Source organism: Tarenaya hassleriana, unplaced genomic scaffold (assembly GCF_000463585.1).
Source record: "Tarenaya hassleriana unplaced genomic scaffold, ASM46358v1 Cleome14, whole genome shotgun sequence".
Taxonomy (NCBI): Eukaryota; Viridiplantae; Streptophyta; class Magnoliopsida; order Brassicales; family Cleomaceae; genus Tarenaya; species Tarenaya hassleriana.
In genome coordinates, this window is record NW_010964598.1 from 720,105 (window position 1) to 732,394 (window position 12,290).

At 38.7% G+C, this 12,290-nt stretch overlaps 3 protein-coding genes across 4 annotated transcripts; 2 read left to right on the forward strand and 1 right to left on the reverse strand.

Moving 5' to 3' along the window:
• Window positions 1-49: 49 nt before the first annotated feature.
• Window positions 50-2,222, reverse strand: LOC104808062 (40S ribosomal protein Sa-1-like). The gene is made up of 5 exons (XM_010533580.2): window positions 1,973-2,222; window positions 1,152-1,414; window positions 868-1,065; window positions 518-737; window positions 50-417 (listed from the first exon to the last, which is right to left on the reverse strand). The coding sequence occupies exons 1-5, from the start codon at window positions 2,115-2,117 to the stop codon at window positions 347-349; spliced, it is 897 nt and encodes a 298-aa protein (XP_010531882.1). The 5' UTR covers window positions 2,118-2,222; the 3' UTR covers window positions 50-346.
• Window positions 2,223-2,394: 172 nt separating this feature from the next.
• LOC104808063 (CCAAT/enhancer-binding protein zeta) lies at window positions 2,395-8,529 on the forward strand. Its single transcript, XM_010533582.2, has 16 exons — window positions 2,395-3,216; window positions 3,534-3,606; window positions 3,704-3,823; window positions 3,989-4,064; window positions 4,294-4,362; window positions 4,465-4,545; window positions 4,637-4,708; window positions 5,008-5,100; window positions 5,261-5,410; window positions 5,494-5,577; window positions 5,649-5,792; window positions 6,086-6,175; window positions 6,326-6,408; window positions 6,496-6,882; window positions 7,249-7,471; window positions 7,587-8,529. The coding sequence occupies exons 1-16, from the start codon at window positions 2,472-2,474 to the stop codon at window positions 8,313-8,315; spliced, it is 3,219 nt and encodes a 1,072-aa protein (XP_010531884.1). The 5' UTR covers window positions 2,395-2,471; the 3' UTR covers window positions 8,316-8,529.
• A 1,285-nt stretch (window positions 8,530-9,814) lies between these two features.
• On the forward strand, window positions 9,815-10,974 carry LOC104808064. 2 transcript variants are annotated; one of them, XM_010533583.2, is made up of 2 exons: window positions 9,815-10,542; window positions 10,713-10,974. In XM_010533583.2, the coding sequence occupies exon 1, from the start codon at window positions 10,083-10,085 to the stop codon at window positions 10,497-10,499; it is 417 nt and encodes a 138-aa protein (XP_010531885.1). In that variant the 5' UTR covers window positions 9,815-10,082; the 3' UTR covers window positions 10,500-10,542; window positions 10,713-10,974. The 2 variants fall into 2 exon arrangements, with proteins under 2 accessions (XP_010531885.1, XP_019057495.1); XM_019201950.1 differs by having other exon boundaries at window positions 9,815-10,533; window positions 10,704-10,973.
• The last annotated feature ends 1,316 nt before the right edge of the window (window positions 10,975-12,290 follow it).

Sequence of the window (12,290 nt, forward strand, 5' to 3'; positions counted from 1 at the left end):
CTATGCTTTTTAAACTGGTAAATCTTATTGTACCTTAATGGAGAAAGAGTGATTTACAATTGGCGTTGAATTTTAATCGCCTGAAACAAAACGATAGTATGGTACATAAGAGAGAACGGAAATGAAAGATGACAATTCAAAGGTGGAAACTTTAAACAAAAAGGCTACCAAGTACTACTACTACTATTGCATGTTCTTCAAGAGAGGAACACACAAAAAAAAAACAAGTGATACAAATTCACTTGGTCCGACCACTTTCTATCTCAAACCAATTTTTTTTTTTAAAAAAAAAGGTCTATCAGCAATAACATATTTCATCCAAAACCCGATTTCGGCCAAAAATATTTCAATTCCAACCTGATTCCGGGGCAGCCTGGGGTGGCGCAGCCGCATCCCATCCGTCTGCCGCAACTGGAACTGCAAAAACCGACACAGATGATTCAGGATTCGGCAACAAAAGGGGCAAATAACTTCAAGCCAGCAAAAAACAAATCTCGGGCGATTTTTAGGATCGTACCGCTGGCTTCGCTCCAGGAGGCAACAGCAGGAACAGCAGGGATCGGCTGCTGAGCCTCGCCAGGCCATGCAGCATCTGGGATCTGAGCAGTAGTCCATTGGTCCCCAATAGCACCAACTCCATAGTCAGGAGCAGGCAGTCCAAAGTCAGTCTGGGGAACAGCTTCTTCCTCTTCCTGCTGCTTCGCCTCCTCAGGCTCCCTGTAGAAGAACAGGTCAACCTGCGAAAGAAAAGCACAAAGATTCAGCGGTTAAACATGTTGGTAACCTAATAGCAGATTTCATAATGGACAGGTTTCTCCCAAAAGGGTAAAGCATCAAGATTCAGAAAACGGAACTGTGGTTGCTTACCATGACATCCCATTTCTGGCCAGGACGAATGGTTCCACGCATCTGAAGGACCATGCGGGCCAAAAGCCAGAAGAGACAACCAATGCTGTGCTTTCCCTTGTTGTTGGCAGGGATACCAATGTCAACATATCTCATTGGAGAATCTGTGTCACAGAAGGCAATGGTTGGGATGTTTCCAAGCGCAGCTTCCTTGATTGGCTGCAGCAGACAGGAAGCCCATTACCAATTGTCCAAAAAGGGAAGAGAAACCCGGTAAAGATTAACGGAAGGATATTACATTATACCTGGTGGTCAGTTCTTGGGTCAGTAAGAATCAACAGCCTGGGTTCGCTGAAAGAAGTTTGCATCTGGTTGGTGAAGGTACCGGGAGTGTGCCTTCCAGCAATGGCGTTAGCACCAGTGAACTGGGCAAACTTCAGGACAGCTCTCTGTCCATAGGGCCTAGCAGATTGGACAATGATGTCTTGTGGATTCTCGATGCCAACGATAACCCTAGCAGCAAGCTGGAGTTTCTCCCACGTTTTCCCCAGGTTGATGATATAGATACCTGAAACGGAAGAGAACTTTAATGCATGAAGAACCAGGCCATGCATATGACACTAAACAAGTCAAGAAGGACAACTAATCCCACAAGCTTCAAGGAAATTAAACAGCAGACTATAGGCAAGCTCACTATATTTATATTTATATTTAGGAAAAATTATCCATATTCTGCACTCTCAGATGCTCCAGACAAAATCAGACGGAAATGTGATTTCAAGGACTACAAATCCTTTCTTGGGGATTTCTCTATCAGATGCTATTAGAAGACGGATTCAGAGACGAAGAAACACTCACAAAATCTCAAGTACCATCCAAAATATAAAAACAGGAAAATTGACTAAGCAAACACGACAAAGTTCGTGTTTTCCGATACATTTCACATGAAAAGAGTAAAATCATAACACAACAGATCACTGACAACAAATTGAAAACCAAAGGCTTCGTTCGCAGATATATTCCCACCAGATTGACACACAATCTCACTGCCATTGATGACCACACATCCATCCACATTCATACTCGTATCTGGGGGAAGCAAATCAAAAGAATAAAGAGAGGGTACCGTCGTTGCGTCTCTTGAAGACGTAACGCTCCATCTGGAAGTCACAGTTCTTCGTGCCGAGGTGAACCTCAGCCGACAACATCATCTGGATGTCAGCCTCCTTCTGGGAGAGCTGTCTAGTCGCCAGAGCTCCGTTCGCCGCCATTGTTTCCCTCTTTCTTCCTCCGAAACCCTAAGAGAGACGCAGAGATTAAGATTCTGTTGCACAAACAACGAGTGGGGCGTGAAGGATGATGAAGATTAAAGAGGAGAAGGACGACGCAGAAGTAAGCGATATAAAGGAAGGTTCTGAGAAAGTAAAAGCCCTAATGTCCATTTTATGACGCTTTTGCCCTCCCTTAATTTTTATATTCCCGATATAACCTTTCCTTTCAAAACGCAGCGTTTTTTCGTTGTTCTCGTCTGGTCCGTCTCCTTCGTGCCGCTCTTTAAAAACCCTAGCAAAACCTCTTCCACTTAGCTTTCTTCAATCTCGTTACTTCACCGTATTGGATTCGTGATGTCGAATCCAAAGTCTTCGAAGAAGTCATCCGTGGACTTGGAGCTTCTGAAAAACGATGTTGAATCCTTCGCTTCGTCTCTCGGCCTGGTCTCGTCGTCTCTCCCTTCTTCGGGCTTCAACGATTCTGATTTCCGGAAAACCGGAAAAATCGAATCCCAGAAGCAGAAAAAGCCTAAGAACGATGAATCCAGTCAGAAACAGCATGACGAGCATAAACGAGGGGTCGCAAAGAAGCCAAACTCGAGGATTTCGAACGAAACCGGAAAGAATCTGCGGCCTGGGAGCGAAAAGGTAGATACCCGGATGAAGAGAATGGAAAAACCGAAGCCAAATCCTGAAATTTTGTCGGTTGACAATGAAAATGGCGGGTTTAAAGGCAAACGCTTCGAGAAGTACAAGAGTTTGCCGAAGCTACCGTTGGTGAGGGCGAGTTTATTGAGCTCGGAATGGTACAAGGATGCCGAGGAACTGGAGGAGAAGATCTTCGGCGGAGATAAACGGAAAGCGGTTGAGACTAATATGGAGCAGCGTAAGGGTTTGATGGAGAAGAAGAGGGAACTGGGAGAGAGATTGATGTGGCAGTATACGGAGGATTTCAATTCCTCAAAAGGGAAAAGCGGAGACATGAAGATGGTTGTCGCCGCGCAAAAGTCAGGGACAGTGACTGACAAAGTCACTGCATTTGAGATCATGGTCGGAGAGAATCCCATTGCTAATATGAGATCGCTTGATGCGCTAGTGGGTATGTTTTTCATTGAAAATGAAAATAAAATCTTTTGTGTTGTAGTAATCTTCATAATCTTCTCTAAATTTGGTTTTGAATGTTTGAGTTCGAGGGTTTAAGAACATCGACTTTGGCTAAGTGGTTTATCTGCAAGTTGAGTCTGTGATTAGTCCTTTAGGTTATAATTCTAGGAGTAATGGATTTGCTTAGCTATAAACTTCTGGGATTTGATTCTATTTTGAATGGTGAAATTACCTAAATGTTTCCTCTCATGTATTCCCCGCAGTCTGTACTCTGTTGCTTTTGGATGATTCAATTGGACTTGTTAATTGTAGGAATGGTGACTTCCAAGATCGGCAAAAGATATGCTTTTAAGGGGTTTAAAGCGCTGTCGGAACTTTTCATCAAGTACCTCTCTTTCCATCACTCGCCATAAGCATATCCATAATCCAGTCATGTCAATGCTCTGCATTTGTTTAACTAACTGAAACATCTGATTCTTCAGGTTATTACCTGATCGAAAGCTGAAAACACTTTTGCAGCGGCCTCTGAATAGCATCCCAGAGACAAAGGATGGTTATTCACTTTTGCTGTTTTGGTACTGGGAGGAATGTTTGAAAGAGAGGTGAAAGAACTCTTGTCTTGTTTAGTTGTTCTTTCTGACATTGCCGGGTTTCTTAAATTTGAGGGGGCATGCTTTTTTCACCTCACTAAATAAATAATAAGAGCTTTCTGTCTTCCTACTGTAATTCTTTTAACCCAATATCACATTAACATGGATGCTTTGTAGGTATGAGCGGTTTGTTATCGCACTTGAGGAAGCATCAAGGGATATGCTTCCACAACTCAAAGACAAGGCTTTGAAGGTATACCTTCTCACCCCTTTGCAGTGTCCTAGCCTCTATGCCTAGCGTTTGATGAGCGCAAAAAATTTACGGAAAAAAAAGATTTAAATATTTTATATTACCTATGATCTTTACCTGTTTTTAGATTATGCAAAACTGGTAGAAGTCTCAGTTCTTCTGATAGCTTTGTTGGATTTTTGCTCGGCTACTTGATCAGAAACTTTATAACACATAATATATTTCCTTCCAGACCATATATTTCCTGTTAACAAGCAAATCAGAACAGGAGCGTAGATTGCTAGCTGCGTTGGTGAACAAGGTATCCATAATTTCCTCTAGGCTTGTGAAATGTTTTCCAAGCTGTACGTAATTCAACTTTTATGACTGCAATCCTTTTAATTGTTTTGATTATTTTATACAGTTGGGGGATCCTCAAAACAGGAGTGCATCTAATGCTGATTTCCACCTGTCAAATCTTTTGGCTGACCATCCTAATATGAAGGTATGATTATCTAACTTCCTTATGTTTGGTTACCAGACCGGTTGTTCAGGGTTCTTCTCTTCTGGCATGACTGGTGACTTCTCTTTTACAGGCTGTGGTAATTGATGAAGTTGACTCCTTTCTTTTCCGGCCTCAGCTTGGGTTACGTGCAAAATATCATGCTGTATGTCCTGCCCTTTTTCCTGTTTATTTGATATCCCCGAAAGTTAATTCTCTATCTTTCCCAGACTTTGGTTTCCTTGGATTAACATGAAAGACTTTCAGACTTTCCGTCGCTTTAAGCATGTTTTCATTGGCTTCTTTTGAACTAAGAGGGGAAATAATTCTAGTAGTATCTTTTCAATACACTTCTATTTCGTCTTTGGTGACTCGAGAAAAGAAAAAGAAAAGAAAAGAAGGAAAGCGAGTGTAGTGATTATGTTTGTCTGTTGAATTGATCTTACTAGCTTGTAAACTGCGCAGGTTAACTTTTTGAGCCAGATCCGTTTGAGTCATAAAGGAGGAGATCCAAAAGCAGCAAAGCGTCTCATTGATGTGTATTTCGCTCTTTTTAAGGTATGGACTGCCTTCCCCTGTAATGTCTGAGAATCGAATATTTGTTATCCTCCTTTTGGATCTTTCATCCGCTCATTCTCACCTTCATAATATCATCTCGGGGAGGTGATGCAATTGTCTTCAATCGTTAGAGTCTGAAGGGTATATTTCATTCTTGTAGGTTTTAATCACAGAAGCAGATGGCAAACAAGGTGCAGAGGACAAAGTAGTGGCTGACAAGAAAACTTCTAATCTTAAGGAAGCTAAACAAGTGAAGTCTTCTGATTCACATGTTGAAATGGATTCTAGAATTCTATCAGCTCTACTAACGGTCAGTCTGGGTTTTTTTTCCCTATGTGATTTATCCTCGGAAGTTTGCAAGTCAGCTAATGCTCCATTTCTCTGTTATCACAGGGAGTTAACAGAGCTTTTCCTTACGTTTCTACCAGTGAGGTCGATGATATAATTGAAGCACAGACTCCGATGCTTTTTAAACTGGTAAATCTTATTGTACCTTAATGGATCTCTAATAGAAAATGAATTGAAATGAAGATCATGGATGTTTGCAGGTGCACTCAAATAATTTCAACGTGGGAGTTCAAGCACTGATGCTTCTTGACAAGATCTCATCCAAGAATAAGATTGTCAGTGATAGGTTTTACCGTGCTTTGTATTCAAAACTTCTACTTCCCTCCGCAATGAATTCTTCCAAGGCAAGTATATTTTTTTCCTTGTGTTTTATGTTTTTCCCCATATGTCATACATTTATTCTTAGTTTTCAATTGGACTTTGCATGATTTTTTTGCTGACCCCAAATGAACTTGGGAATGAGGCGATGTTGTTGTTGTTGTATATTGTTTCAAACCATAATTAAGTTTGAGTTTTGTTGTAAATATATTTACACCCATCTACGCAGAATAGATTTCATGTCTTACGTACTAATATGGCTATGTTGTATCACTATTCTGCTTAAGTCTGTTCAGTAACTTGTAATTTTTATTTTCAGGCAGAAATGTTTATTGGACTTCTCCTCAGAGCTATGAAAAACGATATAAACGTGAAACGTGTCGCTGCCTTCTCCAAAAGGGTCTTGCAGGTTAGTATTGCTATTCGATTTCGAGATTGAAGGGAATTCATATCAGCTCTTCATATCCAGTTTCCAACGTGTTGCATCAGCATTCTGTAAGTTAATAAGAAATTCTCTTTTTGGGTCATATCTTAAAGTTTCCATTAAATACTTGAATAGGTAGCGCTTCAGCAGCCGCCGCAATATGCATGTGGATGCCTTTTCCTCTTGTCCGAGGTACTAAAAGCAAGGCCGCCTCTTTGGTATGTTTGCCCGACATTTTGGTTCTGTAAGTTGCAAAGTTCATAGCCTATTTAGCTGTCGTTCAGTGTATTTTCGCCTCCATTCAGGAACATGGTGCTCCAGAAGGAATCGGTTGATGATGAAGAAGATATAGAACACTTTGAAGATGTGAAAGAGGAAGACGATATTGAATCCGGGAAGGAATCCGAGAAAGAAAGGAACGATACTGGACTCAATAATGATGGTGATGAAGTTACCAGGACAGGTAGTGATTCTTCTTCGGATGATGAAGATGATGCACCCGTTCCTCAATCTGATGAAGAAGAAGATGATGATCCATCCGATGATGGAGAAGAACTATTTATAAGAGAGAATTCTCCGGATCATAAAGAAACCAAGGAGATCTCCAATGATATGGGAAGAAGCCAACTGCCTTTGTCATCAACTTGTCTTCCCGGAGGATATGATCCTCGTCACAGAGAACCTTCTTACTGGTAATAGTCCTCCTCCACTAATCTTATCTAGGACTCACGATATGTATGTTAAGCTGTCTCTCTTGCCATATGACGTGAATACTGGAGCTTATTCTGTGGCTCTGTTACTGCTGTGATCCATTTTATGTGTCATGACCAGCTCAGAACAGCATTAGTTACAGAACTGGTCTTAGATTTAGCAGTAATCTCGACTTCTTATACGCTTAGAATGGGATCCACTGGGTCACTCTACTGGCTCCATTACCTCGTAAATGCGTGTTTGGAGTTGTTTCTTACATGGTTTGCTTATTTTGTTTTACCATTTTGTCTGCAAAACATGAAAGCTCACTTTCGGCTTATTCCTCGTTCTCTGATGAACAAAAACAGCAATGGAGATCGTGCAAGTTGGTGGGAATTGACGGTTCTTTCTTCACACGTTCACCCTTCAGTGGCTACAATGGCTGGAACCCTTTTGTCAGGGACGAACATTGTTTACAACGGGAACCCGTTAAACGATTTATGCCTAACTGCTTTCTTGGACAAATTCATGGAGAAGAAACCGAAGCAAAGCACCTGGCATGGTGGTTCCCAGATCGAACCTTCCAAGAAGGTAAAACTCGAGCTTTCAACAATTCACCAATCTCCCTTTTTTTTTGTTATGCTCGTGATTCAAAAAAACTTAAAGCATTCACGTTGTAATGGTTTCTTTTCTTCTTCACATGTAGCTTGACCTGTCAAACCATTTTATCGGGTCGGAGATACTCTCCTTGGCGGAAGAGGACGTGCCCCCAGAAGATCTTGTCTTCCACAAGTTCTATGTGAACAAAATGAACTCCAGTAAGAAATCGAAGAAAAAGAAGAAGAAATTGCCCGAGGAAGAAGCTGCAGAAGAGCTGTACGATGTGGACCATGGTGATGGCGGAGACAACGAGAGTGATGTCGATGTCGATGATGATGTTGATGGTGGTGATGAGAGTGATAATGAAGAGATAGAGAATATGTTGGATGCTGCTGACGATGTTGTAGAAGCCGAGGAAGGTGACTATGATTACGATGATTTAGATAAAGTTGCAGATGAAGATGATGACGACTTGGTGGGTGATGCTGAGTTGGACATTGACATGCTTGATGGAGAAGAATTTGAAGACAATGCCATCCATGATGATGATGGCGATGAAGGTGAGGATATTGATATAGGAGACATGGATGATGGTGATGGTGATGGTGATGGTGATGGTGATGGTGATGGTGATGACAATGACGATGATGATGGTGGTGGTGGTGGTGGTGACAAGAAAAAGCAAGGGAAACGGAAACGGAAATCGAAATCACCGTTTGCGAGTCTTGAAGAGTACGAACATTTGATAAACAAAGACGATCCCAATGATTCAGAAGCTGGAAGGAGAGGAAAACCAAAGGCCAGAAAGAACAGGAGGAAGAAGAAGTCAGAGTAATGTTTCATCGTCTACTTACGATTGCTTGAGCAAGAAGAAACCACATTGCTTGTCATGCAAGGTTCTTTGTTGTTGAGTTGAAAACCCTTTGGAAACCATTTTTTTCGTCTTTTTATTATAAAGAAAATTTTGCTATTAACATTATGTAAACATAATGTTTTAATGTTTATTGTAATATTTCATTGTTGGAAATAACGGTCCATATTTATATATATATGTATTGAGCAAGATACGTTTCTGGGTACAGACTAAATTATAACATTATGTGCAGTTTCCACGTAATAATTACCAAGTTTTGCTAATTAATTAGGAAAAATCTTAGAATTTTTTCAAAATGTGTCAAAAAATATATGAATTTTTAATTTAACAAATAAATATACCAAATATTAAAAAATATATATAAAATATCTCAACTCTTCAAATCAATTTCATACACGGTTCTTAATTATACTGTCGATAATTCTATTCAAATTTATTGAAATTTTTTTTGTATAATTTTAAATTTTAAGAGCTGAGGTATTTTTTTGGTGTATCAGCAACGTGATTAATTGCTATGATTTGTTCATATGTAATCTCAAAGAGTTCCGCATCACATGCGAACCCACATACGAATTTTCATCTTCAAGCTTTTACCACGAATTCGAGTTAGAATCATGACTTTTTTAGCTTGGATTTCGTGTATAATCAACAAACGACACACATGTTATTATTATATATTATTGTTATTATTAGCTGCTAATAATTGCAAATTATTACAAATCTTGTGGAAACCTATCATCTAAGGTTGTATATATCGGGATCATCTATAAGGGTTGATAACATCGATTCAGTTGGATATATATATATATATATATAGATATATGTGTGTGTATGGTAAACTAAAAGAATTTAGCTCCTGCTGCAACCAGCTAATTATTAAAAAAAATTATTATTTTATTTTTCTTTCTGAAAGACGTTTTGGATTTAATAATTTTTTTATCGTCCACCAAACTAAAGCTATCCAATAATTGTAATTAACTTAGAAATATCAAATAATAATAACATCATTATATATTGATGTTGGATTTGGGCATACATATATAATTATATTTCAGGCATCAGTCTCATGATTAGTGGAGATTAGTTTATTGTTTGGAGTTGATCCCATAAAATTATATAATAAGCAAAAGTAGGGAATTTTAGCCTATATTTTTTTTAAAACAAACAATACTTTTTTATCTTTAAACATTACATTACATTACCTTGAATAATATGAAAAAGATATGACAATTTGGATTCGGATACATAATAAAGCCATCAAATCATTGAAAGCATATATTATTATGGTCATCCACAAATACACACACACCACCAGACAACAACAGACAAGGGGTTGCCTACACAAATACACACATCACACAAACATATTATATTATGTATATATATGTGTAATTTTATAAACAAAAATATGGAAAGGATGAGCGAATAGACAGTGGTTTCGCCGCTTCTGTCCTTATCTCTCTGAGCTGTTCTACAGCAGTCCATGGGCCATGCGTCCTACCTCTCTCTCTCTCTCTCTCTCTCTGGTCGTGTATATAAATGGACGAAGCTTCCTTGTTCGTACGTCCCATGACTTGTAAGAGTTCTCTTCCACAGACAATCCTTCTTCATCAAACCCCACCGATACATGCACGCATACACCAATACACATAAACCCTAATCTTTGAAGAAAAAAAAAACTAACCCTTTTTGTTCAATCAAAAGAAAATCAAAGATTTTTCTCTCCAAATGGCCAAAGTCGGGAAGTTGACAAAACTCAAGTCGGCAATGAAGAGATGGCCGTCGTTCACCAAGTCGACCCACCACTCCTCCGCCGCATCCGTCGCCGTCTCCGGCGAATCCTCAGCCGTGGAACTCCCGAAGGGAAACCGCAACGACGACGATCTCCACTTGGTTTACGTGGGAAAGTGTCGGAGACCGTACACGTTGAGCTCCGACATCATCGGACACCCGCTCTTCCAAGAACTCGTGGATCGGTCTTCAAGATTCGCCGAGCACGATCGAGAGATCGTTGTCGCCTGTGAAGTTGTCCTGTTCGAGCACTTGCTTTGGATGCTCAAGAACATCAACTGCTCCCATGGAGATGGTCATGATGGATTCGGAGGAGGATCCATGGAAGAATTGGCTGAGTTCTACACTTACTGATCATCAATATGATTATACATTTCATATTATAATCCTCCCTAAGGATCGTCGCCTGTGAAGTTGTTCTGTTCGAGCACTTGCTGTGGATGCTCAAGAACAGTGGTAACTGCTCTCATGGCGGATTGGGGGGAGGATCCATGGAAGAATTGGCTGAGTTCTACACTTACTGATCATCAATATGATTATACATTTCATATTATAATCCTCCCTAAGGATTTGATATTGCAGTTGATACACGATACGATCTCAAAACGTATCATTAATTTGCTTTTGTTTTTGGTTTTTCCTCTGAGCAATTTTGATATTTGTTCGAAAATACTAATGATGTGTATCATGTTTTCACAGTATTTATTTTTTACAACGTATCTCATGTGGTATTTATGTATCGTATTATTTGTTTTACAATATGGTCGTTAAAAAAGAAAATGTTGTAATTCATATTGATTCTTGAATTAAAGAATAATATTCGCTCCCACGCGCAGGCGAGAGCTGGTCCCGATTTTCTGGTCATATTTATCTTTTCTAGCTGCGGATATTTTGTAAACAATTTGATAATATAAATATCATTAATCTAAAATGCCAATGATTACAAATACAGAAAAAACACTTAATTCCTACAAAAAGTTATCCAAATAGATATTCATTAATTTTTATATTAGATTCAGATTAACTAGAATTTGAATTTTAATCGATTTTTTAAAAACTATTTCTTATCTGAAAAATATATTCGATTATTTTTATATTGAATCAATATAATTTTAAAAATTATATAAAACAAATTTATTTTGAATGCAAATAGATATTATTCATTTATATTAGAAATCGTTAATCTAACGCTTAACTTCGCTTATATAGTTATCATTTTTAATATATACATATATATATATATATATCGGAAACCTAAACATCATTTTTAAAAGTTTATGTTTCCTTTCCGAATTTCACAGCTGGATTTGTTTTTGTCATTTTCTTACAAGTTGAGTGTCTTTATTTTCATTTTTATTTATGGTAACAAACATATGAAGTACATATATATATCGATAGACGTGTTAGACATTAATTTCGTGGTAGAGACGAAAGGGACAAAAACATTATAAAAAAGAGTGTCGTGGACTTTAACTTTTTTTTTTCTGGAGAAATAAAAGAAATAGTTTTTTTTTTTTTTTGGATAACCGGGTAATCCCAGGCCCAAAGGGTCCAGACTAATCCCGACCCACACGCACAACCGGCACCACACGTGTGGGATGTGAAGCACCCGAAGGTGGTCGGAGGGGAAATCTCCATACCCTGGGTGTTGAACCCACGACCTCTTGTTCAGGAAGTGGACTCTCAAACCAACAGAGCCGGGGGAGATCCCCAAATAAAAGAAATAGTTGTCAAGGAAAGTAATAAAAAACATTAGATTATATTCGTACGACGAGTTATAATTAGCACTTGAATATATATATATATATATATATATGATGTGAAGTTTGGAGGTTAAGCGTAATTAGGTATAAGCTTCCGATCGACACTCTCATGATTGAGAGAAGTCAGCCGTCGTGTCCTTCGCCTGATTCAATGGAACTTTAACCACTTCTGCCTTATTTTTCTTTTCCTTTTCCAAAGGATCTATGCATCTTTGCCACATAAATACGGGTACGTAGGTATGTATGTATATTAAAATTAACATCCAATTTAGATTCTGACCATCATAGAAATATTCGTTACATACATACATACATGCATACATACATACATACGATTATCCACCAAATACACACATATATTTAAGTTTTAAAATTTTAAATG

What these genes read in the sequence shown, in the direction of transcription:
- LOC104808062 (XM_010533580.2), bottom strand. Translation starts at nt 2,117, where the DNA reads ATGGCGGCGAACGGAGCTCTGGCGACTAGACAGCTCTCCCAGAAGGAG. An exon ending in CTTCAAGAGACGCAACGACG is followed by an intron (nt 1,415 to 1,972) that starts GTACCCTCTCTT and finishes CTTCCGTTTCAG; the next exon opens with GTATCTATATCATCAACCTG. An exon ending in CTCCTGGAGCGAAGCCAGCG is followed by an intron (nt 418 to 517) that starts GTACGATCCTAA and finishes CGGTTTTTGCAG; the next exon opens with TTCCAGTTGCGGCAGACGGA.
- LOC104808064 (XM_010533583.2), top strand. Translation starts at nt 10,083, where the DNA reads ATGGCCAAAGTCGGGAAGTTGACAAAACTCAAGTCGGCAATGAAGAGA.
- LOC104808063 (XM_010533582.2), top strand. Translation starts at nt 2,472, where the DNA reads ATGTCGAATCCAAAGTCTTCGAAGAAGTCATCCGTGGACTTGGAGCTT. An exon ending in ATCGCTTGATGCGCTAGTGG is followed by an intron (nt 3,217 to 3,533) that starts GTATGTTTTTCA and finishes TGTTAATTGTAG; the next exon opens with GAATGGTGACTTCCAAGATC. An exon ending in TAGCTGCGTTGGTGAACAAG is followed by an intron (nt 4,363 to 4,464) that starts GTATCCATAATT and finishes TATTTTATACAG; the next exon opens with TTGGGGGATCCTCAAAACAG.